The sequence below is a fragment of the Plecotus auritus genome, assembly GCF_963455305.1.
Source record: "Plecotus auritus genome assembly, chromosome: 12".
Taxonomy (NCBI): Eukaryota; Metazoa; Chordata; class Mammalia; order Chiroptera; family Vespertilionidae; genus Plecotus; species Plecotus auritus.
Genome location: NC_137778.1, coordinates 582840 through 610775, shown reverse-complemented (window position 1 = coordinate 610775; position 27936 = coordinate 582840). Strand labels below are relative to the sequence as shown.

Here is a 27936-nt window from a genome sequence, read left to right as displayed (position 1 = left end):
AAGGGGGGAAATTGGCTCCTCCTCACCGCCATTCTCTTGGTTCCTCTAGATTTCAAGGAAGAGTCAAAGACAAAATTAGTATTTTAATTATTTTCAGAAAAAGAGGTCACATGAATGTCGATTAGAAAACATGACAATTAGAAGCTTTTCTGGAATTGCAAGGAAAAGAAATAACCCTTAACAGGTTCAGCAATACTTTTCTGGATCTTCTCTTGTATCAAAAACTATATATCTTCTCCCCAAAGCACCTGCTTCAAAAGCCAACCCACCCTCTCTTTCCCCCTCTGGCCGGGACAGGCTAATCTCCCACCATGTGGGTGCTGAGGACCCTGGGTCTGACCAGTGAACAGAACTGTCCTTGAAGCCACAACCCACAGGCAGTGGCACCCAGAGGCCACTCCCAGTCCGCATGGTAGAGGCCACAGAGCTGGCTTTGTTTCCGCCGTCTCGGGAAGAGGAGCCAAGAGCTGACCCTCAGCACAAATCAAGGCCCAATATGGAGAGAATAAGGGCTCCTAGGCCCAAGCAGGCTGCGAGCGGGGGCAGGAAGAGGGAGCTGCTGCAGCCACCCCATCTTTAGAAACAAAGGGACCCTGGGACCCTTTCTGCAGCTGAGCTCCAGGGACAGCGCAAGCACACAGGTCTAGCAGGTGAGAGCGGAGGAAATCTGGTAACTGATCATCCAGGGGAGGAGGAGCTGGGCCGGAGCGCTTCACATGGCTGCCAGCCCCACCGAGGACAGCACGCTGAGCACCAGGACAGCCACCCCGGACTGGGTCAGCTGCGGGACCTTCAGGCCTTTTCCCAGGTCCCACATCTGCAGGAAACGGAAAAAGAAAAAAAAGAATCTCAGCAATCAGGACTCTGGGCAGGGCCACAGTGGCCTTCTCAGAGAGAGTGCACCTGGCGGCAGCAGCCTCGCAGTGGGTTCCAGGGAACAGGGGAAGCCCTTCCCTCTCCACCGCACGCGGCGCCCAGGCAGCCCGGCCCAGCCAAGGCGCCGCGCCTGTGGGCACGTTTCCAGACAGACAGACAAAGCTTCCCAAGCACCTTCTTTCAAACACTCTCCTCAGAACGCTAAGAGGGTGACAGGCTGGGGGGGGGGGGGGTTGTGGTCACATAAACTTGGTAAACATTTAACTGCAAGACTTCCAAACCATGTGTGGATGTGCACCGCGAGTCTCCAAAACGGGGATTTGACAGACACGATCTCCATCACCGAGTCCCTTTGGAGAAGGGTATCGGCCCCTGAGGCCTAGCTAGTATCTAGAAAAGACTCTTTGGAATCTAGAACACTATTTCTCTATTTTGTCTTGACTGTGACCCCCCACTAAGAAAAAAAATACAGATATATGTATTTTAAATATTTGTACTGGTTTTTAGAGAGAAAGGGAGAGGGAGGGACAGAAATGTCAATGAGAGCATAACATCCACATTGACCAGCTGCCTCCTGCACACCACTACTGAGGACCGAACCTGAAACCTGAGCATGTGCCCTGACCCGGAATCAAACCGACAACCTTTTGGTGCCTGGGACAATGCTCAACCAACTGAGCCACACTGGCCAGGGCAAGAAATATATTTTTAATTAGAACCCACTTATGTTAAAGGGAAAAACCACAGACTCCCAGAAACATCCTCTCAGCCAACCCGCCTGGAACTCGCTGGTCAGCACCAGGAAGGCCCTTCTCCATCCCCCACAGGAAAATGAGACACTCTGCAGGATAAAACCCTTCTCCTCTCTCCCAAAGAAGACCTGCCCCGACCCCAAAACAACCCTTTCTTTTATTTTGTCAACACCTCCCTTGCCCGACCGCTCTTCCTATAAAAACCTTCCCTTGACACAGCCCCTGGAGAGTCCTCCCAGCTGCTGGGGGGGGGGGGGGGGGGGGGGTGCTGCCTGCTCAGGAACGCCTTCATAGAGCCAACCAGGTCTTCAAATGTACTCAACGGAATGTGACTAACATCTGCCCAGAAAAAGTTCATGAAACAAAAAAACAATACTTATAATCACCATGTGCTACATTCTATGTGTAATAATCCACTTAAATTTCTTTTTTTGTTGGTAGCAACCCACTAATTGGTTTTCTACCCATTGGGTCAAAAACCACAATTTAAAATCACTGACTTAGACTCTCTCGTGCCCCAGAGAATTAACACATTGTGCTCTGAGCTGCTGAACGATGGATCCCTTATGGTGAAAGGAAGGTCTTCAGATTCCACACTTTCCCACATGACTGCCCCACACATCCGCCCACACTCTGAATGTACTAGTAAAAGTGACTAAATTAGCAGCACTTCAGAGAAAACAGAGCCCAGAAGAAAACCAAAAGGATGCCCCACCTCAGCCCCAAACAGCTTCTTCCCAGGTCAGATGGAGTCCGGCAGAGCCACAAAAAGCTGTCTGCTTATCGGGCCCAGGTCTCACACAGTGGGAGTCCCGCTGGGCGCGGAGGGAAGGTGCCTTCTGGAGCACCAGCATCAGCTCGGCGGACAAGAGTCCTGGCTGCGCAGAGCAGAGCGCCTGCCCCGCACTCAGAGCCGCACCTGCTACGAGAAAAGGAACAGCAGGTGCAAAGGCGAAGGGAAGCCACACTGCTCTGGCTCGGTGGTTCAGGTGGGCGTCGTCCTGCCACCAAATAAAAGGTCGAGGGTTCAGTGTTCCTCTCTCACATCAATGTTTCTCTTTCCTTCCTTCTCTCTCTCCCCTCCTTCCCTCCCTCCCTCCCTTTAAAAAAAAAATCAGAATCAGCCAGGATTAAAAAAAAAGCCATCCCTCAGTTCTGAGATTCTTTGCCCCGCCCCCTCAGCCGGAGAGGAAAGCCCACAGAGGAAGGCCCGCCCTCAGGGAAGTGAAGCCATCTTTGATCACGCTGAGCGCTGTCCCAGAACAGCTGACAGACACGTCGACTTCACAGCCATTTGTCTCTCACTTCTCTGTTCTTTTAAACTGTCTACCGGACCAGAGTGGAACACACAGAGTGCTTGTCTCTAGGAGGCTCTAAAGGTCAATTAAGGCAAAAGCATCCATGTGACCGATGGCTCGGGCTGGGAAGTAATGGGGAACCAGAAAGAGCTGAACTGTATTTGTCTTCCTGGGAAAGGAAGCAAGACCAGGGGTGGGGAGACACAGAATTCGAAATCTCAAAGGTGCTGGAGGAGGGAGTGATCTTCTTTATAAAGAAGAGACACGAGTCTAAACTGACCCCAAGGTTCTCAGGCCATCAAAACATTCCTACACCCAATATTAAAATCTGGGACCCGCCCTAGGTGGTTGGGCTCAGTGGATAGAGCATCGGCCTGCAGACCAAAGGTTCCCAGGTTCGGACCAAAGGTTCCCAGGTTCGATTCCCGTCAAGGGCACATACCTTGGTGGCAGGCTCCTCCCAGCCTGAGCCTCCCTCCCCACTCCCATGCAAGAAGCAACCAATCGATGTGCTTCTCTCACATCGATGTTTCTGTCTTTCCCTCTCTTCTACTCTCCCTAAAAATCAATGGAAAAATATCCTTGGGTGAGAATTAACAAAACAAAAAAACTAGAAAAAAAGCAAACAGAAACCTGGCATCCTAGGCACCCATTTCTGTTAATAATGGCCTCGTTTTCTCTAGTAGTTCAAAATAAACAAAGATCAAAAACAGGTAATGCAGCCGAAACCGGTTTGGCTCAGTGGATAGAGCGTCGGCCTGCGGACTGAAGGGTCCCGGGTTCGATTGCGGTCAAGGGCATGTACCTTGGTTGCGGGCACATTCCCAGTGGGTGGTGTACAGGAGGCAGCTGATCGATGTTTCTCTCTCATCGATGTTTCTAGCTCTTTATCCCTCTGCCTTCCATCCCTCTCCCTTCCTCTCTGTAAAATATCAATAAAATATATTTAAAAAAACAAACAAACAAACAAACAAAAACAGGTAATGCAATTCAATGTCAAGAGAGCAAGTCAGCCCTGGCCACTTTGGCTCAGTGGATAGAGCGTTGGCCTGTGGACTGAAGGTCCCAGATTTGATTCTGGTCAAGGGCACGTACCTCCGTTGCAGGCTTGATCCCCGGTTGTGGTTGGGGTCGAGTGCGGGAGGCAACCAATCGGTGTCTCTCTCGCATCAATGTATCTCTCCCTGTCTCTCCCCCTCCCTTCCACTCTCTCTAAAAATCAATAGAAAACATCCTCGGGTGAGGATGAACAACAACAACAAGATACAAAAGTCAGTGTATTTGATACCAGCCACACCTCACCCTGGGCTGACAGGAATGTCAGACTGAAAGCAGCAACCACGTTCCTCTGGCTCACAATGGAATCCCCGGACCTGCAACAGTGCCTAAGCCAGGAGGCACCAAGTCCTCGTCTAGGAAATATGTCTTCCATGCCAGATGGATGGCCTGGCTTCAGGGGTCTCTTTTAGTAACAACCCTCTTAAAACTGTCAGGCGTAACAGTGCTCAGCTCTATCCCCAGCAGAGCTGCCCAGAAAACCCCTGAGCAAAGGCCCAGTACAAGTACCTCTCCCAACAGCACTGAACCCAGACAACGAAGGAGAGAGCCCTCCCAGCCTCTCCACCTCCTACACCCGGGAAACGTCCGAATCTCAATGAACTTACCAAGTGTCGGATCCCGTTCCAGGTGTGATACATGAGAGGGAAGGCGAGAGCAAACTTGGCTGAATGGATCAGCACTGGCCCCAGACACAGGGACTTCACCAGTTCCAGATGAGACTCAAAGTTCCCCGGGAGCAACAGGGCCGACAAGCCAAAAAGAGAGACCCCTGCGGAGACAACCACAACAGCCCATCACAGCTGCCCGCCAGCCACCACCACGGTGACACCTGAGCTGGCTCTGACAGAGCCCCAACGTGCCGGACACCTGCGTCGAGAGCACAGTTCATTCGCAGCTCCATGCCCCTGAACACCTGCTGTTTGGCACCCGTGTCTTCTCTTCCTAAGCATTCCTTTTCCTGCTATCTGTTCACTGTGTTAACTTACCTTTCCCAGTCTCCCTCAGTTCTCACCTGCCATTCTCAAGGAATTTACCTAGTCTCACCCAGATTTCCACACCATCTTCACTATGAAAAATCGTGAGTATATTAATCCCCAAGAACCTAAGCAATGGAAGGTTGTTACTAGCCATCACTTTCTATCTTTTAAAGAATCGTTTGTAAAGTTCTTTTTCAATAAATTCTATTTTAAAGTCAAACTAGTGTCACCCTTCTTTTCAAGTTCAACATGCTTTCTGGAGTTCTACATTGGCCACCAAGTCTCTACAGTCTGAACAAATACCTCCTGTCTCGGCCAGCTGCTCTGTTGCTGGAAGAAACAAAAGCAGGAACCTCTCCGACCCCCACGGCCACGGGGCCACGTCCCAGCGTGTGAACCAAGGCCACTCCACGCTCTCCCACAGGCCCTACTCTCAAGCAGCAGCCCAAGTCATCACTCCAGCGACTGGCGCTTCCAATTCCTAAGCCTGTGGCTAAGGTCACTTCTCTACTGGAATGCCCTCCTCGACCTCCTTGTCATGACCTTTCAACTCATCCTTCCCTCAAGCTCACCAACTCCTTCAGCTGCCTCTCCTCTGAGATCGCCTGTCTATTAAAGTTATCACAGTGCATTGTAAACATTTGTCTTACTCCTTATACTCCTTGACCCTTCAGGGGAGAGGCTATTACTATCATCCCCCAATTTCCAATGTGTAACAGGAGCTAATTAGAGGGTAGGAGGGAGGAACAGTTCTTTCTGAAATGACACTGTGAGCAAACATCCATTTATTTACTCACTTAGTAAATAAAGATTTCCTAAGTGCTACAGCGTGTGAGTGTAAATAAGATAGATGCAGTCCCCACTCTCTATAGTCTAATAAAAGAGACAAGTTTATAAGAATTAAGCAAAGAGCTCTAACCGGTTTGGCTCAGTGGATAGTGAGTCGGCCTGCGGACTGAAAGGTCACAGGTTCGATTCCGGTCAAGGGCATGTACCTTGGTTACGGGCACATCCCCAGTAGGAGGTGTGCAGGAGGCAGCTGATCGATGTTTCTCTCTCATCGATGTTTCTGGCTCTCTATCTCTCTCCCTTCCTCTGTAAAAAATCAATAAAAAAATATTTTTTTAAAAAAAGAATTAAGCAAACAAAATAATTACAAAGTATATAACACAAACTATGAAAGAAACAACCAACGTGATAAAAACTATGAAGGACAGTGCTGTGAAACTGAAAACTAACAATAGATCTAGCAACAGAAGCCACTTCAGACCTGGCAGTGAGCAAAGGACATCGAGATGACACTTCTGTGAGGAAACTAACCACGCTCTGTGCCCGGGGCCTGAGGGCCCGTGACAAGGGAGCAGAGAGCAAGGGGGGCAGATCAGGCGGGGCCTTTAGGCCGTGGGGGAGGCCTGAATTTCAATCTAAGAGAAAAGGCAGATAATAGTAATAGAACAGTGAAAACTGAAGATTCCAAGCCTGACATGATTCAAAAATATTTCATAAAAATTTTTTCTTGTTGTGTGAAAAATAAATTAGAGGCGAGCCACAACATGCAAAGATCATGCTGCTGGGACTGATTCATTTCAGGCCAAATGAGCCGAGTCTGGCTGCCATCTGGCCAGTGCACATCGCCCTCCGAGAGGCTGCTGCTATTAAATTAATTGTGCTTCTCATCCCTGTTCCCGTAAGTCACATCTAGAGTCTAGTTTCTTGAAATCCCATCAGTTCTGGGAGCGGCATTATTAATGTGCCATTCTATAAGGAATAAACTGAGGTTTAGAGAGTTAGCGAAGTCGCCTAAGTTATCCACCTGGCGACCTCTGCTCCCTTCAGCACTGGAGGGAACCACCGAGAACAGCTACTACCTCCCGCCCCAGAGCCAGGGAGACCTGGGAAGAACAGGGTACGTGCTGACTACATGGTCCTTCAAAGGGGTAAGGAAAAAACCCCAAAAAACAAGTAATCACTAAGTACAGTTGTGAAAAAATATATTTAATTTCAGCAAACTTTATCATCAGAGTCCATGATCAGACCGTTCCCACTCAGTGGTGACAGACACGCTTAGGCAACACAGGGAGCTACAGCCAGAGAAATGAGCCGCTCTTGCTCTCCCAGTGCTTGTATGGTGAGTCTGCCCTTCAATACCCCCACTAAGCAGAAAGCATCCACCTAAAAACGACAAGACTCAAGCAAGTAGAAATACAGTAATGATGAACTTATAGTTAAAATAGCCTAATCTTGAAGGTATCCCGCTATTTCAGTGCAAGTCGGTTAACCACCAGAAAGCATCCCCAGATTCCCAGGTGACACAGTCATCCTTATGCCTGGACTCCATCCCTCCCCCAGCCCAGGGAATGACAGCATCGAATCTTAGCTGGGAGTGCCCATCCTCACTTCGTCACCAGCAAAACGAATCTGGCTGCGTGTAGCAGAGACGTGGCTTCAGATAAAGCCTGCCACTGTCTCAGCTGCAGCTCCCTAAATACAGGACTCCTACACTGAAGCCACCAGCCTTGCTGATGACCACGACCACTTCAGTAAAAAGTCCTCAGAAGCTTAGGAGCCCTGGCCCGTTTGGCTCAGTGGACAGAGCGTCGGCCTGCAGAGTGGAGGGTCCTGGGTTCAATTCCGGCCAAGGACACCTATCTCGGTTGCAGGCTTCTCCCTGTGCAGGAGGCAACCAACGGATGTGTTTCTCTCACATCAACATTTCTCTCTGTCTTTCCCTCTCTCTTCCACTCTCTAAAAATCAATGGAAAAACATCCTCGGTGAGGATTAAAAATAAATAAATATAAAAGAAGCCTAACATATTATGAAAAACAAAAATATCTCCAGGTCTCCAGCACAGAACGTTTAAAACACAGCTGATCCTCTTACAAACTATCTCCCTCCTGCGGAAAGATGCAGCCAATCCCAGAACCTGTAACAAACCTCACTACCGGAAAAGGATGAACTGAGACCAGTGTACCATCACCCGGGGCTCTGTTTACAGCACATAAACAGGCAGGCATTGTGGTCTGTAACTGAGACAGGGAGACTGGAGAGTGATTCAGGCATTGGGCCTGATCAATCCTGGGTGACAAGGAATGGGGCTAAACGGAGTCTAAGAATAAGGCTGATGACTGACCTCAGATTGTGTTGGTCAGCGTTCAGTCAGCCAGCCCATCTCTATTACATTTCTATCTCTGCACTGTGATTTTAGTAAATATACCAGCAGGACGTGCTAGGGATGACTTTAAAATCCCTATGCAAAGAACCTGAGCATAATGGATACTCTTAATTAATTGTTAAAGTAATGAATGAAAAATAAGCTTAAAACAGACTCATCTTTTTCTCTAAATCAAGTTGCTGAGTTGCAAGGAAGGCAGTGCCCGGAGCCAAAGAAACAGCAAAGTTATTCACAGAAGTTGTGTGCGCGTGTGTGTGCACAAAAACAGACAGACGTACCTGCACTCAAGGCAACACCAGTGCCGCGGTGGCCAATGGACATCGCCATGGGAAGAGACCAACTGCAAAGAAACACAAAAGCAACTGAAAAAAGGAAAAGATGAGCCCTAGCTTGGCCAGAGTGGCTCACTGGTTGAGTGTTGACCCATGACCCAGGAGGTCACGGTTCAATATCCAGTCAGGACACATCCCCCAGTTGTAGGTTCATAGGCTCGATCTCCAGTAGAGGTTGTGCAGGAGGCAGCCAATCAATAATTCTCTCTCATCACTGATGTTTCTATCTCTCTCTCTCTCTCTTCCTCTCTCTGAAACCAATACTAAAAAAAAAAAAAAAAAGAAAAAGAAAGAAAAGATGAGCCCCAGCCGGTTTTCTCAGTGGTTAGAGCATCAGCCCATGGACTGAAGGGTAGTGGGTTCAATTCTGATGAAGGGTACGTACCTTGGTTGCAGGCTCGATCCCGGACCCAGTTGGGGTGCATGTCGCAGGCAACCATTAATATGCCTCACATCAATGTTTCTCTCTCTGTGTCTCTATCCCTCCCTTCTACTATCTATAAAAAAGTCAACAGGATATCCTTTGGAGAGGACTAACAAAAAAAAAAGGGAAAGATGACACACACTAGAGTCCACTCTGGCAAAGAGAATAGAAACCACTGTGGAAACAGGCAGTATTTAAACAGAAACAATCAGCTTTCACATTACTGTGTGTCCACGTTCTCGTTTTTTTTTTTTTTTAATATATTTTATTGATTTTTTACAGAGAGGAAGGGAGAGGGATAGAGAGTTAGAAACATCGATGAGAGAGAAACATCGATCAGCTGCCTCCTGCACACCCCCCACTGGGGACGTGCCCGCAACCAAGGTACATGCCCTTGACCGGAATCGAACCTGGGACCCTTGAGTCCGCAGGCTGACGCTCTATCCACTGAGACAAACCGGTTTCGGCCACATTCTCATTTTTAATAAGAACACTGATCTATTTAAGCAGCAGCCTTCCCTTTGACCAGACTGTACTGCCGACGGAGCTGAAAAGAGGGATGAATGGTAACGCAAGCACCTCCTTTCACAGAGAGAAGCACCATGTTCAAAGACACCAGTAAATCTGCACAGCTAGGAGACAGTCACTAGAATACAGCCCCTGGTCCTTCTGTTTCTCCATCATAAAACTGAAGTAGAAGAAAACCTAAGTGAGATTTATTTATCCACTGTTTCATATAATATAAAATCATCCTTGAGCTCCTTTGTTTTTTTTAAATTTTATTTTCAATTACAATTGACATATAATGTTATATTATGTTTTTATTAATGTTTAGTGAGAGAGGGAGAGGGAGAAAGAAACATAAATGGGCTGCCTCCTGCACGTCCCCTACTGGAGATCGAGCCCGCAACCTGGGCATGTGCCCTGACCGGGAATCGAACCGGTGACCTCTTGGTGCATGGGAAGATACCCAACTGAGCCACACCTGCTGGGCTAAAATCTTTTTCTAACATCCTTTTGAAGAACTCATTCTCTCTCTCTCTTTTTTTTCTCACATGTGATTGTTTCTGAGCTTTATCCATATGTTCAACCTCACCAAATAGTACACATTAGAAAAGGAATTTCCGTTGCATGTCAGTTATACATATATCTAAGTAAAGCTTTAAAATGTGGTTCCCAATAAAAACACAGATGTCCCTGTTGTTAGAAAATTAAGATGGCAGTTCTATATAGACACTAGTGGCCCGGTGCACGAAATTCGTGCACTTGGGGGGTGGGCGGTCCGTCAGCCTGGCCTGTGCCCTCTTGCAGTCTGGGAGCCCTGGGCGGATGTCCACGGCTTATGGGCCTGAGCCATCAGTGGGACATCCTTAGCATTGCCACGAAGGCGGGAGAGGCTCCCACCACTGCCGCTGTGCTCGCCAGCCATGAGCCCGGCTTCTGGCTGAGCGGCGCTCCCCCTGTGGGAGCACACTGACAACCAGGGGGCAGCTCCTGCGTTGAGTGTCTGCCCCCTGGTGGTCAGCGCGCATCATAGTGACCGGTCATTCCACAATTCGGTCATTTGCACACTGGCCTTTTATTATGTAGGAGGATATGCTGTAGATGAGGCCCCCTAGAATCATAACAAATGCAAAAAATTCACTGTTAACTCATTCTCGAATTTTCCCCACTTGAAATCAAATTGCCCCCCTCCCATGGGGCGTGTACTGCACCTTGGGAAGCACTAGGCTTGACACTTTTCCTCTCTGAGCTTCAGATCTGAATACATACGCATATACCATGGGAATTGTAATCTCTTCTCCGCCCACCTCATTGGGTTGTCATGAGGATGTTCTGAGCTAATAAACCTAGAAATGTTTCATCAAGTGATGTCTAAACAGGAAGGGACTGTTATTTTTAAACTCACGGGTACCCTTGCAGGTAGAAGGTGCTGATTAGGGGAGGAGGGCATGTTCGTTTCCTGGGACTGTAGCTATGGAAGCTTTGCAGAGGGTTCCGCAGGCCTCCAAGGAGAGGGCTCTGGCCAGAAGTCCTGCAGTGGTGGTCGTCCCTGGAGGCACTGGCAGGGGGCAGGGTGTTAGGGGGGTGGTGAGGCCGAAGGGGAAGTAACTGCCAAACCTTCCCGTTTGGCGCCATTCTTTGAATTGCACATGGTTGTTTTGCAGCTGTACCTGATCAGGGTGGGGCTCCAATCTCCTGGGGGGGTGGGGGGGGCGCACGGGCCAGTGCAGAGCCAGGTGGGCTAGGAGGGCGGGTTCAGCCGCGCCCTTGGTGAGGTTCAGCGTGCTTCCATTGCGGAGACGGTGCTGCTGCTGTCGGGGGGAAGGGTCTGACCCTGGGGGTTGCTCAGGCCTGCCTCCACCTGGGTCTGGAGTTGTAGGGAGGAGAGGCATGCCTGGCCCAGCAGAGGGGGCCCCACAGTGGTGGGCCGTGGGCGCCTTGGGGGCACTGACGGGTAGTCGCCAGCATACTACTGTTGTGGGTGCCCCTGGAGGGGGTGGGGGGGGGGGAAGAGATTGGAAGTCAGAGGTGTGGGCTACAGCTACCCCCAAGGCTGGGTCTTCTCCCCGTCTGGTCAACCTCCCCATTCCCCCAGGGGTGCGGGGGCTGGGGTGGGGTGTCTGTGCAGGGGGTTTGGAAGAGCTCCCCGTGGCTACTTCCTCTTCCTTCTTTGCAGTCCGGGGTCCTGTCAGGCACTCTCCTCAGAACCCTGGGAACTTGGCTCCGGCCGCCTGCCCCCTGCTGCACATGCAGCCTCCTGCTGGTATGTCAACATGCAAATTGGTCATTACTGGGACACTTTTAACACAGTGAAACACAGCTTACACAGAGGGATATTCTGGGTGCTTGGAGCTGTCTTAGAAGACCTGACCTGCGACTCTCCTTTTATAGATACACCCTGATCAGAACAGGCCTCATCACCATCGATTTTATGCCAACAACCAATGATACAAGTGCAAACACTTCCAGCATCACATCGCAGTACAGAAGTCTGTGAACCTCATCAAGGAGCACCCACTCCTCCTGAGAGAAGGCAATGGCCACGTCCTCAAAGTTCACATCCATTCTGAACGCTGGGACCTGGGTGACAGGACCTGAGAGGCACGGGTCCCCCAGGCTGGAGGGTGAAGTGGGGTCAGGCTGCGGGAACGCTGTGAGCAGAGAGGAGTCCGGGAGGCATGGGGACGCCGATCTCGGTCTGTTGGGGCTCAAGGAGCCTCAGACACACCCCACACAGCAGGCAGCTGCCCCCCAGGCCTCCTCCTGCTCCCGACCAGCGCCCTGAAGCCTGTGACTCTGTGAACAGACCTCTCATTTTCTCTTGATAACTTAATCCCTATATACACTTTTGCTTTGATGAACTGACTCAATATATTGAACTAAAGAGTGCTTCAGAAACTGCTAACATTTACTTCAATGCCTCCTCCAAAAAAAATCCAGAACTTAGAAATAGGAATTATGATTCCAGCCATCTTGGGCGTCTTTCCCAGACATGTCACCTTAGAGACAGCCCCGTTCACTGCTATTTCTCTTTTTTTCCACAAGCGTGTGTTGAATTTCAAAACAGGACGAACAGACAAGACTCACCTCACCAGCCCACTACCATTTGTTATATGACCCACGAAGAAAGATCAGGGCTTTAAATATAGATTCAGAATAATTTGAAGAGTTCTTTATCATTATAATCCTCCCCCAAATCTTTTATGTCTAAAAAAAAGTTTCACCATAAAGTAGTAAGGATTGAGATCACTTATCAGTATCCTTCTGTTTCAATATTGGACATTTGTCCAATTTCTGCAATCAGAATTATTTCTGGAATCCGGCTTAGAAAAAATCTGAAGGGCTGTGGTATGTGTGGAGGTGGCTGAAGAACGGCCAGGCTCCCTGGCAAGAACACAAATAAAGGGCAGCAGAGCTCGGGATGCTGCGCTGGGGTAGCCAGAAAGAAGCAGACCTTCAGGAAGACACTGGCGTTACAGCTGTCAGTGCTACTTCTGAGGACAACAGATAACAGACACACATGTACGTGTACACTGTGTGTGCACACACGTGCCCTAGCTCTATCTACTGACAGGGTCTAGAAGCAAGGACAGCTGGGAGCAATGAGCACATCTAGCACCAGGTCATGATGTCACAGGATCCCCCTGAAGAACGCCCACTGGCCAAGCATGGAACAATCTGAACCTCAAAACAGATGAGCGTAACAGTGTAGTCCTTTGGGCAAAAGAATAAGACATCTACCTACCTCTACCTCTACTCTCTGCTCTGGTTCTTGAAACAGAGCACCTAAAACCTTACAATCTCCTGTGGAGCAGGAGCGCCAGGAGCATCTTTTGTTCTAACATTTGGTCTCTGACCCTGGCTCCTGACCCACAGTTCCTAAATCCATTGGAATCTCCAGGGTGGTAAGAGCATCCTTTGTTCTAATGAAGTGACTCTGGATGTGGGCTGGTCACCAGAAAGACCAAACCATGATTAGAAGGTTGGAACTTTCAGCCCTACCCCACCTTCTTCCAGGAAAGGGGAGGGGCTTGAGGTTGCATTACTAATTTATCAGGCCCATATGATGAAGCCTCCATAAAAAACCCAAAAGTACGGGGTTTGGAGAAGGGTTTTTGTTTTTGTTTTTGCTGTTGTTAATCCTCACCCAAGGATACATTCCCATTGACTTTTAGAGAGAATGTAAGGGAGGAAGAGAGAGAAAAGAACATCGATGTGAGAGAGACAAATCAACTGGTTGCCTCCTGCAAGTGCCCCGACCTGGGGCTGGGGATTGAGCCTGCAACTGAGATACATGCCTTCGACCGAAATCGAACCTGGGACCCTTAGGTCTGCAGGCCGAAGCTCTACCCACTGAGCCAAACCAGCTAGGGCTGGAGAGTTTTTAGGTTTAAATACATCTTCAGGTCAGGAACCTATATACACACAGGAACCTGTATCATTTGTAATACCCTTTATAATAAACGAGTTAATGTAAGTAGACGTTTCCAAGTTCTGTGAGGCCAAATCACTGAACCCAAGGCAGGGATCGTGGGAAGCCAACTGATACCTGGCCAGTAGAATACAGGTCTCAACCTATATGAAGTGGGGGCAGTCATGTGGGACTGAGCCTCTAACCTGTGGGGCCTTCGCTAACTTCAGACAGTTAGTGTCAAAATGTCAGGTACGCAGTGTTCAGATCACAGAAGGTCCAGTTGGTGCCCAGAGTTGGAAAACTGATTGGTGTGGGGAAAAACCCTACACATTGGTGACATTGAGAAGAAACTGTGGTGTTTTCTTTTAGTTGGTTTCACAAAAGTGGAGGAGATACGAATGAGTTTTTCCTTTTAGAAATCCTTGAGTCTGTACCAATGAAGAAAGCAAGCCTCACCCTAGTAATAAATAAATGAAGAAAGTACGATGGAATTAGAAAAACCGTTTGGCAACCATCATAGTAATAACAATTCAGGTGGGTAAAAGTCTGATGAGAAATAGAGTATTTATAGGCTCAGGGTATCTCCCCACAAAATCAGTATTAATAACACAAACCTAGCAGACACATCTTAATCCATGATGCAAGTTTGCGACAGCAGTAATGGTCTGAACCATCAGGTGCCTCCCCAGACACTAAGAGCACAGCATCTCTCAGAGGTAGTCCTGCCCATAATGTATAAATCACAAGAGTGCATCAGACAAACCTAAAATAAGCAACATTCTAAAAATGTCAAGGTCATAAAAGTTAAGGAAAAACTAAAAACTGTTCCATCCTGAGGGAGGTTAAAAAGACCACTGAGTGATACACAGCCGGTGGGGTCTTGGACCTATATGAAGGACATTACTGGGGCAACCAGCAAAATATGTGTGGGACCTGATGATCAGATGCTGACTGGATCAATGTTAACTTTCTTTCTTTTTTAAAAAAATGATTTTATTGATTTTTAGAGAGAGAGGAAGGAGGGGGATAGAGACAGAAACATAGATGATTAGAGAGAATCATTGATCGGCTGCCTCCTGCACATCCCCTTCTAGGGTTTGAGCCAGAAACCAGGCATATGTCCTGACTGGGAATCGAACAGTGTTCTCTTGGTTTTTGGGGTGACCCTCAACCACTGAGCCACGCCAGTCGGGCGTTAACTCTTTGACTATGATGACTGCACAATGAAGAGTCCTTGATTTCAGGAAGCACATACGCAAGTATTAAGGGACGGTGGTAGGCAGAACAACAACCTCCCTCATATTGTAAGACTGCAGATGAAATGAAGGTTGCTAACAAGCTCACCTTAAAATAAGGAGGCCACCCTGGATGATCTGGATGGGCCCAATGTAATTGCAAGGGTGGCAGAAGAGGACAGTCAGGGAAGAAACATGAAATGGAAGCAGGGTCAAAGTGATGATGGGAAACGAATTTGACCCATCACTGCTGGTTATGAAGATGGAGGAAGGGGCCACAAGCCCAGGAATTCAGAGCAGCTTCTAGAAGCTGGAAAAGACCAGGAAGTGATTCTGCCCTGGAACCTCCAGAAGGGACCGGCCCTACCCACACCTTGACTTTAGCCCAGGGAGACACTGTAAGACTCTGACCTCAGAACCGCTGGATAATAAATGTTTGTTGTGAGCCACAATTGTGCTAACTTGTTACAGATGTAATGGAAAACTGCATCATTACCTCTGCATTTGTTCTTTTTTTTTTTTAAGTAGCACATTTTTAATGTTGTTTTTTAAAAATATATTTTTATTAATTTCAGAGAGGAAGGAAGGAGAGATAGAAACATCAATGATGAGAGAGAGTCACTGATCAGCTGCCTCCTGCACATCCCCTACTGGGGATCAAGCCTGCAACCAGGCATGTGCCCTGACCGGGATTGAACCAGCAACCTCTTGGTGCATGGGACAATACTCAACCACTGAGCCACACCAACCAGGGCTGCACTTGTTTTAAAGTCCTCAGACATATTAATACCTTGTGAATCCCATTAAGTTATACTGGAACTCGGTGTACTATTTCTGCAACATTTAGGCAAATTTGAAATTGCTTCAAAATAGTGTGGTTTTTTTTTATGGACAGCATTTTTACTTACCAGGATTTTCCAAATGGTAGCTCTGTAGAATAGATTACCCTTATAAGCCCAAAAGATAGAATTTAGCCATCTCTATATATAAAAGGCTAATATGCAAAGTGTCCTCTCAAGAGTTAACCGGGAGTTCGATGATAGCTTGCTATGACACGTGCTGACCACCAAGGGGCGACATGGAACCAAGGAAGGCCCTGGCCAGCAGCCGGAAGGCCCCGATCGGTCCCTATTGCTGGCCAGGCCTAGGGACCCTACCCATGCACGAATTTTATGCACCAGGCCTCTAGTCTTTTTATAAAAGGCCTGAGGGAAATAACCAGGGAGGCCATGGGCCAGTCCAGCACTTTCACCCACACCTGCTAGGTTCCCTGGTCCCAGAGCCCTTACCTGTAGATAGTGATATGAGGAGAAAGAGGGCGGTTAGAACCAGTGTTCTTATTCCAGAATCTCTCCATCTCTTCCTTGGCTGAGGTTCCCAAAGGAACAGCACTAAAATGAAACCAGAAGGTTTTAAAATGATTAAAAGTAAAGTTGGTTTAAAATTTTTTATATAGCAGAAAGTTACAAATAAAAAACGGTAAGCTGGGCTGGATGAAACACTGTATAAGGAAAACATGTTCAACCACTCACCTTATCTTTATGCCAAGTTTGACTCAGTTATTAATACCCTCAACCACCCAATGAGGTCATATCAGAGGGTAATCTTCTTCCCATTCCCCATGCCCAGGTCCACCAACAGAAGCTCCATTGCTTTGTGGTTGGGCATCAGGGCAAACATAATACTTCAAAACCAGTTAGAGAAATGGACTGCCCTTTTCCCAGGCCACACGTGCAGCCTCACACATTCTCACCTGCTCAGCTGCTCAAGACTCCCTGTCAGGTTCACAAAAACCAGGAGCTGCATTCAGCTCAGTGCCTCTGAAGGGTTTCTTGGTTTCCCTTGTCCCTGGGCTGGGTGAAACCCACTGTTAAACAGCTATGTCATCAGCTATGTAACTGATTATGTACCTACACTTAGCACGACTCCATTCCCCTCAGAGAAGTATCTTCCCAGAGATCAGGTACTAATTACAAAAGAAAAAAACAGTACGTGCAGACTGGACAAAGCCTAGTAGACATTTCCTTAGTCAAATGATCACAGTTGAAATCACTGATAATGAGACAAATGGCCTCATGTCCCCTCCTCCAATTTACTGAGGCTGCACCATCACTCACATACTCTTCCTGCCAGGAATGGGTAACCTGACTACTCATCAGGGCAGTCAGACAAGTCAACCTCACAGACACTCCTCAAAGCAACTGGCCCTTATCCTTCAAATTGTCGATGTCATAAAAGACAACGGAGGCTAAGAAACAGTTCCAGATTCAAAGACACTAAAGAAACATGACAACTAAACACAATGTGTGAGATCCTCGATGGGAACAGGTGAACTAAATTTCTATAAAGTGCATTATTTGGGACTCCTAGAAAATCTGAAAATGGAGTGTATGGCGAAAAAAAGTACATCAATGTTAAATTTCCTGAACTGATAGTTGCACTTGTATAATTATACCGTGTTATGTAAGATCATGTTCTTGTTCTTATAAGTAGTTACAAGTAAATCATCACAATTCCTGCAACTCGATCACAAAGAACTCAGAGAAAATGATAACAAAAATTAAATACATAATGAACTACATTAAATTACCAATATTAGATCAGGTTAGACCTACAAAAATACCAATTTCATATGACACAACCTAAAATATATGGTATACAGACCTTCACTGTATTAGTCTTCCAGCTTTTCTGAATGTACATTTCCAAAATTAAGTTTTAAAAAAAACAGAGGCAACTGTTGAAGTCAATAGACTAGAAATGAATATAGCAGAGAAAAATATAAAGATTAATTCCTGCCCAAAATTAAAGTTTACAAGAAAAAAAAAAAGCATTAAAGAAAGACTAATCAGAAAGGTGAGGGCATGTATGGGAGTGGGGTGGGGGGGGGCAATGGTAAGATATGTACACATATAATACCTTAATTAAAAAAAATTAAAAAAAAAAGGAAAGTAATTAGTTATCAAGAAAGGATCAAAAAGTGGATTACATCAATGGAGTTAAATATAACAGAAAAGCTGAAAGTGAGGAAAATTTTTACAAGAACAAAGAAATACTCTTTAAAAAAATTTGATTTTACAGAGAGGAAGGGAGGGAAAGAGAGAAACACTGATCAGTTGCCTCCTGCACACGCCCCAACCTGGGACTGAACCCACAATCTGGGCATGTGCCCTGACTGGAAATCAGACTCAACACCTTTTGGTGCACAGAATAATACTCTAACCAACCGAGCCACATCGGCCAGAGTCCATAGAAATATTTTTATCTTTCTTTCCACTACAAGATGAGAAAAATAGTAACCACAATCACTGTATTTTCAGCCAACTACGTACAACATCTTGCTTTCATACATATCCCCAAAATCTAAGCCAACAATCTATTGCTTTTCCCTGAGGGAGAAAAATCCTATCTAATAAAGAGGGAATATGCTAATTAACCATCACTCCATCACAAAGATGGCTGCACCCACAGCTGAGGCCAAGTTCCCATAAGGAGCCTTAACAAGCAATCAGCAGGGACCTGAGGCTACGCCCGCCCCCACCCCTGTGGGGCTTGACAGAGGACCTCAAGGTGTGCTTCCCGTACTGGTGCTGGGCTAGGGGACCTCAGGCTGCTCCCCCCGCCCCAGTGCCAGGCGCCAGGGGACCTCAGGCCATGCCCTCCACTAGGTGGGGCTTGACAGGGGACCTCAGGCCACACCCCCCACCCGGCAGGGCTTGACAGGGGACCTCAAGGTGCACTTCCTGCCCTGGTGCTGGGCTAGGGGACCTCAGGCTCCCCCCGCCCCAGCGCCAGGCCAGGGGACCTCAGGTTGCGCCCCCCCAACCGGCAGGGCTTGAGGGGGGACCTCAGGCCACGCCCCCCACCCAGCGGGGCTTGACAGGGGACCTCAAGGTGCGCTTCCCGTCCTGGTGCTGGGCTAGGGGACCTCAGGCCACGCCCCCCTCCAGGTGGGGCTTGACAGGGGACTTCAGGCCATGCCCCCCACCCTGGCACCAGGCCGGGGGACCTCAGGCTGCACCCCCTGCCCCAGCACCAAGCCAGGGGACCTGAAGCTGTGCCCCGCTAACTGGCGGGGCTTGACAGGGGACCTCAAGGTGCACCCCCAGTGCTGGGTCGGGGGAACTCAGGCCGCGACCCCCCGCCCAGGGGGGACCTGAGGCTGCACCCCCCTGCCGATGGGGCTTGACATTGACAGGGGACCTGAGGCTGTTTCCCCCTCCCGGTGCCGGGCTGGGGGACCTGAGGCTGCGCCCCCTCCACCTGGCGGGGCTTGACGGGAGACCTCAGGCCATGCCCCCCACCCAGCAGGGCTTGACAAGGGATCTCAGGCCATGTCCCACACCTGATGGGGCTTGACGAGGGACCTCAAGGCACGACCCCGTCCTGGCACCAGGCCAGGGGACCTGAGGCTACACCCCCTGCCTGGTGGGGCTTGACAAGGGTGGGACTAGCCAGGTCTGGATCTATCCTAATGAGGGGGGGGCGGGGCGGCCGGGTCTGGGTCTCACGCAATTTTGAGGTGCATGTGGGTGGGCGGGGACTTGACTCTGGGTCCCGTGGTGTGCCCCAGACTCTGACAGGAGGAAGGTTTTCATATACATTTTACTAATTTTCTTTCATCTCTGACACTTCTATTATAGAGAAAGGGCAAATAGCAATATTAAATTATTTCCTCTAATTAATCCCCTTTTAATGTGCACGAATTTCGTGCACCGGGCCACTAGTTAATAATAATATCCACAGCCCTGGCTGGTTTGGCTCAGTGGATGGAGCGTCGGTCTGTGGACTGAAGGGTCCCAGGTTCGATTCCAGTCAGGGGCACATGCCTGGGTTGTGGGCCCAACCCCCAGTGGGGGACGTGCAGGAGGAAGCCGATCAATGGTTCTTTCTCATCATTGATGTTTATATCTCTCTTTCCCTCTCCCTTCTTCTCTGAAATCAATAAAAATGTATATTTTTAAAATAATAATAATATCCACAAATTTAGAAACTTACTTTCTGATACAGAGCCGAGGACTGAGGTGGCCACGGAGGCAATAACGGCCAACAGGTCTGCAAGACAAGAGAGCCAGAGTCAGTGCCCCTCAGAGGTCCTGCCGAGAGCCTGCTCTGCTGCCACGCTGCATAGACTTAGGGGCTGAGGGGAAAATTAAACATAAGATGGAAGCAACGATAGTATCAGTGTCCTGAAGATTATGTTCACAAATCTTACTTACAAATACAAAATAAAGTTTTGGCTAAACACAACACAAGGTAGAAAATGATCAGAGTTGGTAGTGTTTAACAGAAATAAAGTGACTTTTTAAGTTAGGTCTTAAAGGAGGTGATGGTTAAGACATGAGTTTTTTAAAAAATTAAAAAAATAAATAAAAGACCAAGGTAAGCCACTGACAACTCGAAGCACACAGCTGAGCTACACGTGACCCCATGCAAGAAGAGGATTAAGAGGTGGAGAACAGGGGTCTGTGCAAGGAGGGTCCTACATGCTAAGTTCTCCTTTTAGGAAGCACATCAGTTCCTGACAACCTGGATGAATTCCAAGTCAAAAGTCTCATATGACTGCATAAAATATGGGAACACAAGACTTTACTACTGACAGGAGCAGGTACCTGAAGAGGACACACAAGTTTTCTACTAAAAAAGTTGCTACTTTTCAAGTCTGAGACTGAAATGTGCCCAGACAGTCTACCTGATGAGGAACTGCACTGACACAGGGTTTACACAGTATGATGACGTGATGACTACACCCTTCACTCACATTATATCAAATCTTCCCAAAAGCACTTAAGAAAGTTATCAGATGCCCTGGATGGTTTGGGTCAGTGGATAGAGCGTCGGCCTGCAGACTGAAGGGTCCCGAGTTCGATTCCGGTCGGGGGCACGTGCCTGGATTGTAGGCTCAATCCCCAGTGGGGGGTGTGCAGGAGGCAACCAATCAATGATTCTCTCTCATCACTGATGTTTCTATCTCTCTCTCCCTCTCACTTCCTCGCTGAAATCAATAAAAATATATTAAAAAGAAGGAAAGTTATCAGAGTGAAGTTCTGGGACTAAAATTTAAATACACTGACTCTGCAGAAGTTCACTGTGTCTCCACTATGTCAAGGCACCAAAGGGACATAGATTTATCAAGACCCTGTGGTCTAAACAAGCTCACGATCATCCGCCCACCACTGAGAAGAGACGCATCAACATTTCAAGAACCTCATTCTTACACTAGGAAACGAGAAGGACCCATCATGTGAAGGACAAATAATCCAACCAACACTTCCTTCAGCTCTTCCCTCTTTCCAGCTTTGGAGGCGAGAGGTGAATACGGACATTGTGCGTCCCAGGCCCCAGGAAGAAGGAAGTGGGAACAAGTCTCTTTCAATTGAAGTGATTGTGACTCCGAAGTTGCAGGGCTCGCATTCCTCACACCAGGCGAGTCCGGTCCCTCAGCTCCCCAGCGAGCGCTTGCAGATGTGGGCTGGAATCTACAGCCTCTCTCGGTCTAGTGCTATTGTTTCCCAGGCAAATACCAAAGCAAACTTTCCACAAGGCTCTCACAGAAACCAGCTGCACAAACTCCGTAACTTTATTTGATATGTGACAAAAGTATTTATCTATCCTGCCTTTCATGGGAGACCAGGAACTCTGAAAAGACCTTTTCCCACCCAGGAATAGCACTTTACCTGTGATAGCTAGAAAGCAATAGTATTCCTTTTTTATTTATAATTAACAAGCCTAGGACTTATCATCTCTATTTAGTGTTGTCCCCTTCTAAATGCATTACCCATGCCTCCCCCCAAATGTAATCATTGCTCAAATCATTTTTGCAACTTCTCTGGGTTGTGAAACAACAGTAATGTAGAAAGAACATTGGACAAAGTAAAAAGCCAGATGGAATTTAAAGTTGTGTAACATTAGCACGGCACTGAGCTTCAGCTTCTTCATTTATAAAATGCTATTGATATTATTTGCCTTACTGGTGCTGAGAGGGTTATATGAGAAAATATATGGGAAAGCATTCTCTAAACTGTAATGTACCACATATATGGAAGATATTAATATTTCATTGGTCTCCCCAAGGTCTTTAGAATTTGCATCACATTCTATTTAAAACCCTCAGTGGTGATAAAAATATTTGCTGAAAATGAATTTGAATTTTTGGAAGAAAAAACCCCACAAATTATTCAAAGTCAAGTCCAAATGATCAAATTGAATAAAGCTATTTTTTGGCCCAAAATAAGATGTGACTATAATATAATGAGTTTCTCTTATATGATCTCTACACTTAATCTGATGTTATGCCAGTTTCATAAATGTTTTGGATAGCAGCAACACGCAATAGATGTACAGCCTTGAAAAGCAATCACTGATGTACAAAAGTTCTGATTTATGGTGATTAGCACACAACTAACTCCCAAGCCACAATGCAAGTCATCCTTGATTTCTCCTTTCCTCTCACCTCCTACATATATGCAAGGCATACCCAAGCCTACCAACACCATGTAGAAACTTCAGTCCGCTGTTTTAGTCCGCATGCTCTTCATTCCTCACCAGGGGCACTGTCACAGAAGCTCCTGCACTATCTCCCTGGCACCATCTCTTCCCTATCGTTCAGTATTACCAGAGCTGACTTACTAAAAAACAAAGCTGATTTCCACTGCTCTTCTGCCTAAAAGTCTTTAACCATTTCCTACTGCTTACAGTTTAAGGTTCCTACTGTGGCCAAACAAGGCCCTTCTCAGCATTGCCCAATCCAATCTCTGGACCTATTTTTCAACGAATTCCCTTTAGCCTTATACTTTCTCCACACTGGATGCTACGTCACACCCTCATGGTGCAACCCCTCTTATGACCACATGCCTTTGCTCATGCAATTCTCTGACTGGAACCTCCCTCATAGCCTGATAAACTCATCCTTCAAAACCCAATAATCCCTAGGTGGCAACTTCACCATTTCTTTCTTTTTATAAAATATTAGAGGCCCAGTGCACGAAATTCGTGCACTTGGGGGGGGGGTTCCCCCAGCCTGTGCCCTCTTATAGTGTGGTAGTGCAGGAGCCCCGCAATCAATTGCCCCAAAGAGGTAGACCGGAGTCGGGGGTCCCTTCTCTGCGCCACACAGAGCCACGGGACCCTCCTTTGCGCCGCACACGCGTGTCAAGCACCCGCCCACCTGTGCGCACCTCGCCGCACACGCAGCCCGCCCACCCACACGTGCTATGGCACACACAGCCTCCTGGTGATCGCTCATTATGGCATGAGGGCATCACAGCGTGAGGGCATCATGACCACATAGGCTTTTATTATATAGGACTAGAGGCCCAGTGCACGGATTCATGCAAGGGGAGGTGGGTCCCTCAATCTGGCCTTGCCTTCTCACAATCCGGGACCCCTTGGGGGATGTAGCAGTGCGCCCAGCAGCAGGCGGCCAAGGAAGAGCCCAAGCTGGGCTTGCTGCACCTGCCACCGCCACTTGGGAGCACTGGCAAGGAGTCAGGAGAGGCTCCTGCTGCTGGAGCTGCACTCACCAGCCGTGAGCCTGGCTTCTAGCTGAGCGTCACTCCGGGAGCACACTGACCACCAGGGGGCAGCTCCTGCATTGAGCATCTTCCCCCTGGTGGTCAGTGAGTGTCATAGAGACTAGTCCACTGGTCATAACAATCGCTTAGACTTTTATATACATATACTAGTGGCCTGGTGCATGAAATTTGTACACATTAAAAGGGGGACCCAGAGTCGTCTCCGCCCACCCACATGTGCCTCAAAATCGCGTGAGATCCAGACCTGGCAGCACCCCCCCCATTGGGCTAGATCCAGACCCAGCCAGTCCCACCCTTGTCAAGCCCCGCCAGGCAGGGGGCATAGCCTCAGGTCCCCTGGCCTGGCGCCAGGACGGGGGCATGGCCTGAGGTCTCCCAGATGGGGTGGGGGTCGTGCCTGTGGTCTCCCGTCAAGCCCCGCCAGGTGAGGGACACAGCCTGAGATCCCCTGTCAAGCCCCGCTGGGTGGGGGGCATGGCCTGAGGTCCCCTGTCAAGCCTGCCGGGTGGGGGGCATGGCCTGAGGTCCCCTGTCAAGCCTGCCGGGTGGGGGGTGCGGCCTGAGGTCCCCTGTCAAGCCCTGCTGGGTGGGGGGCGCAGCCTGAGGTCCCCTGTCAAGCCCCATGGGGGTGGGGGAGAGCATAGCCTCAGGTCCCTGCTGATTGCTCGTTGAGGCTCCTTAAGGGAACTTGGCCTCAGCTGTGGGTGCAGCCATCTTTGTGACAGAGTGATGGTCAATTAGCATATTCCCTCTTTATTAGATAGAATGTTTTTATTGATTTTTTTTTTTTTTTTTAGAGAGAGGAAGGGAAAGTGATAGATAGAAACATCGATGAGAAACATCATTTGGATGCCTCCTGCACACTCCCCACTGGGAATTGAGACCACAATCTGGGCATGTGCCCTGACTGGGAATCGAACTGATGACCTCTTGGTCCATGGGTCAACACTCAACCACTGAGCCACACCAGCCGAGACTTCACCATTTCTTTAGCCTTACCTGCTATACTTGTCAAGATCCCACACCACTTGTTCATATCTCTACATCAACATCCTATATAATAAAGAGGTAATATGTAAATTGACCATCATGCCCTTGCACAAGATGGCCGCAACCATGTGGTCACAAGATGGCCGGCAGGGGAGGGCAGTTGTGGGTGATCAGGCCAGCAGGGGAGAGCAGTTAGGGGCGACCAGGCCAGCAGGGGAGGGCAGTTAGGGGCAATCGGGCAGGAGGGGAGCAGACTGGAGAGGGTGCAGGCTGGGCTGAGGGACACCGCCCCACCAGTGCACAAATTTCATGCACCGGGCCTCTAGTCTATTATGATGCTTAATAATTAACCTATTTTTTATCTCCTCTCTAGACTTTGAGCTCTTCAAGGTTAGGACTGCAATACTTTGCATCTATACCTCTAAATGTCTGACACATAGAAGAAGCTCAAGAAAATGGTCTGTGAATGAGCATGCCTATTTTAAAAAGACTGTTACAAATATAGTTAAAACTTATTTTTGGAGATGTTTCACATGTAGAATCTAATATGATGAGCAATGCCCAGAAGGTTAGTGATTCTTGGTGACTTTGGGCTTAAGTAGCATGAACATGGTCACACAGAAGCCCAGCTGTTCTCTATCTCTGCCTTGGCTTCAGCAAGTCATTCCTTAACTGAGTGCCAATGGAATTTGGGTTACTCTGCTGGCTACTGGTCACTGGCTAATCCATGAACTGCTTAGGAAGTACCTATATATATAAAAGCCTAATATGCAAAGTGTCCCCTCAGGAGTTCGACTGACCGGGAGTTTGACCGCTCGCTATGACATGCGCTGACCACCAGGGGGTGATGCAAAATAAAGGAAGGCCCCGGCTGGCAGCTGCTAGGGACTCTACCCATGCACGAATTTTGTGCAGTGGGCCTCTAGTCTTTATACATAAAAGTCTAATATGCTAAGTGTCTAACCGTTTGTTCGCTATGATGCACACTGACCACCAGGGGCAGACACTCCCACCGGTAAGTTAGCTTGCTGCTGGGGTCCAGCCATCAGGGCTTGGCAAGAGGGGCTGGACATGCCCTAGAGCCCTCCAGCAGTCCCTCCCCTGCCAGGCTGAGGGATCCTACTGGTGCACAAATCCCTGCACCAGGCCTCTAGTACAAAATATAGACTATTCAAAAGCCATGACATACAGTACTCTGATGACTAATAATATTTAACCAAGTATTAAAAATGTTTAACCAATATTCCTCTTCAGTGGGCCCAAGTTATTACTATTTTCATTCACAAATAAGGAATCCATAATCACGGAACCAATGACCTTGAGTTGTTCCAAATAAAGCAGTGACACTAGAACTAGAAACCAGTCCTAATTTCTTAGAAGGTATTTTCCTTTGAGGTTAAATCAGCACATTATAAACAGTTCCAAATCCCTCTAGTGCAGTGAGTTAGAACTAGAAATTCACCAGGAATTTTTATTAAAATAAAAACACAAACTTCTATAAAATCCCTGTGAGAAATGAACAGAGAAGTGCCCCTCCTATGAAAGCCCCAGATTGCCACTAATGAAAAAGTCTACTTCTTGGCACGGAATCATGGTGGTGACAGTCCTACAGAACGGAAGATGATGATGTCTAAACACAATTCATGAGGATAATGATCCTAAGCTTCTAAACACGATCTTGAAACTCCTAAAATGAACTGTTTAGAAATGGTCATTTCAAGCTAAATGTTAATTCTACCACTACCAAAGTCTGATATATCAAAGAATCCAAAAGCATTCAATTATGGAGGCAATTCTGTAAAGAATGGGCAAGGCACACCTTCGGGGAAAAAGGACTTATCTATATATACATGAGCCAAGCAACCACAGCTACCCAAGGACCTGTCGCTATGACGCACACTGCTGAGGCCAACCACCGATGGGGCCCCAATCGGCCCCCCCCAACCTCCCGCACCCCTCAACCTCGGCAGGCCCTCATCCCCCCAACCCCAAATGCCCTATCGGGCGCTGGCGGGACCCCACCCCTGCACGAATTGGTGCACCGAGCCTCCAGTTTGGAAATAAGAGGCAGGGAGAAAAATAAAGGACTAAGCTGACTCATTCCTGATCTCAGCTCCAAAAGGAATCATTTTGTCAACAGAGAGAAACTAAATAAAGTCTATTTTTATACTGGGTGACTTAAGTGGAACGAGAAATGAGGAGACATTTGGGTAAATCAGGAATTAAATCTCAACGGCATTAAAGCTAACTTTCCATAACAAATAGTTTCCAAAAATAGGGCTGGCACGAAACCATGCTGGGATTGGTACCAGGAGTGTGCAGAGCCGCTGAAACCACCATGCTAGGCAGGCTCAGAGGAGGGTGAGGCCTGGCAGCAGCAGTTCAGAAGGAAGAAAACCTACGGTGTTTCTATGGACAGGAATTGACATTACAGAGAAAAGCTGGGCAGCTGCTCCTCCCCCACAACGTGACTAAAACTGAGCTCCTGTTCATCACCAGCCGGGAGAGCCCAGGCCTCCTGCTCTCGGCGGCGGAGCCGGCGCCGGAGCCGGCGCCGGTGGGAACTCGGACGCGGCCCGCCCGCCGACAGGAGGCGTCCGTAGCGTTGGAAGCAACGGCGAGTAATCGAGATCTCCGACCCAGGCCCGTCCCAGGGGATCGCGGAATGGCCGAGCCCCTGGCTCGCTGACCTGAGCCCAGGCACAGTTCGCTTCACTGCGCCTCACCAGACAGCTTTTCTCTCTTTTAGAGGCAAGACCCCCCGCGTCCCCCGCAAGCCAAAACTGCCGGCTTTACTGCGACCCCCACCCTCGCTTTACTGCGTGGCCCGAGGTCCGCCTGCATTCATCTCTCGGCCCGGCTCCCAGGCGGCGGAGAATGACCCGGGACAGATTCAGAGGTGGGAGCACCGGACGGGGAAAGACGGCTGCGATGACCCCAAGCCCGCGAAAGGCAGGAGCGGCGGGCCGCTGGGGTCCCGGCGTGGGCCCCACACACGGGCCTCCCGCTGCCCGGGCACGGGTGAACAGCCGTCACCACGAAGCCAGCGGCCAGGCCGGGTTTCCGGAGGGACGCCAGCACCGATCCCGCCCCACACGAAAGTCACCTCAACAAGAGCGCAGCCATCTTGGTTTCCGGCCTGGACGGAAGTGACGCGCGGCCCGGCCCTCGGCGCGAACCGGGGCCTCCGGCGCGGGGCGGGGCCTCCGGCACGTGACCGCACGGGGCTGGAGGTGCGAGCCGGCCCCGGGTGCTGTGCGCCGCCGCGCCTCCCGCCCTGAGTCCTGCCAGAGCCTCCCCGGGCCTCCGCACAAACGCCTGGGCTCACTCTTCAGTGGACCTTTTCGTTGTTGTGGGAACCGCTGCAG

The 27936-nt window shown here is 48.7% G+C and overlaps 1 protein-coding gene across 1 annotated transcript; it reads right to left on the bottom strand.

Annotated features, from left to right (window-relative positions):
• Positions 1-63: 63 nt before the first annotated feature.
• Positions 64-27760, bottom strand: SDHC (succinate dehydrogenase complex subunit C). The gene is made up of 6 exons (XM_080648534.1): positions 27675-27760; positions 20043-20099; positions 16334-16435; positions 8414-8475; positions 4591-4754; positions 64-817 (listed from the first exon to the last, which is right to left on the bottom strand). The coding sequence occupies exons 1-6, from the start codon at positions 27692-27694 to the stop codon at positions 713-715; spliced, it is 510 nt and encodes a 169-aa protein (XP_080504660.1). The 5' UTR covers positions 27695-27760; the 3' UTR covers positions 64-712.
• Between the last annotated feature and the right edge of the window lie 176 nt (positions 27761-27936).

Coding starts and splice junctions, on each gene's coding strand:
- SDHC (XM_080648534.1), bottom strand. CDS start 27,694: ATGGCTGCGCTCTTGTTGAG. Junction 20,100..27,674: donor ATGGCTGCGCTCTTGTTGAG/GTGACTTTCGTG, acceptor CTTGTCTTGCAG/ACCTGTTGGCCGTTATTGCC. Junction 16,436..20,042: donor CCTCGGCTCTGTATCAGAAA/GTAAGTTTCTAA, acceptor GTTTCATTTTAG/TGCTGTTCCTTTGGGAACCT.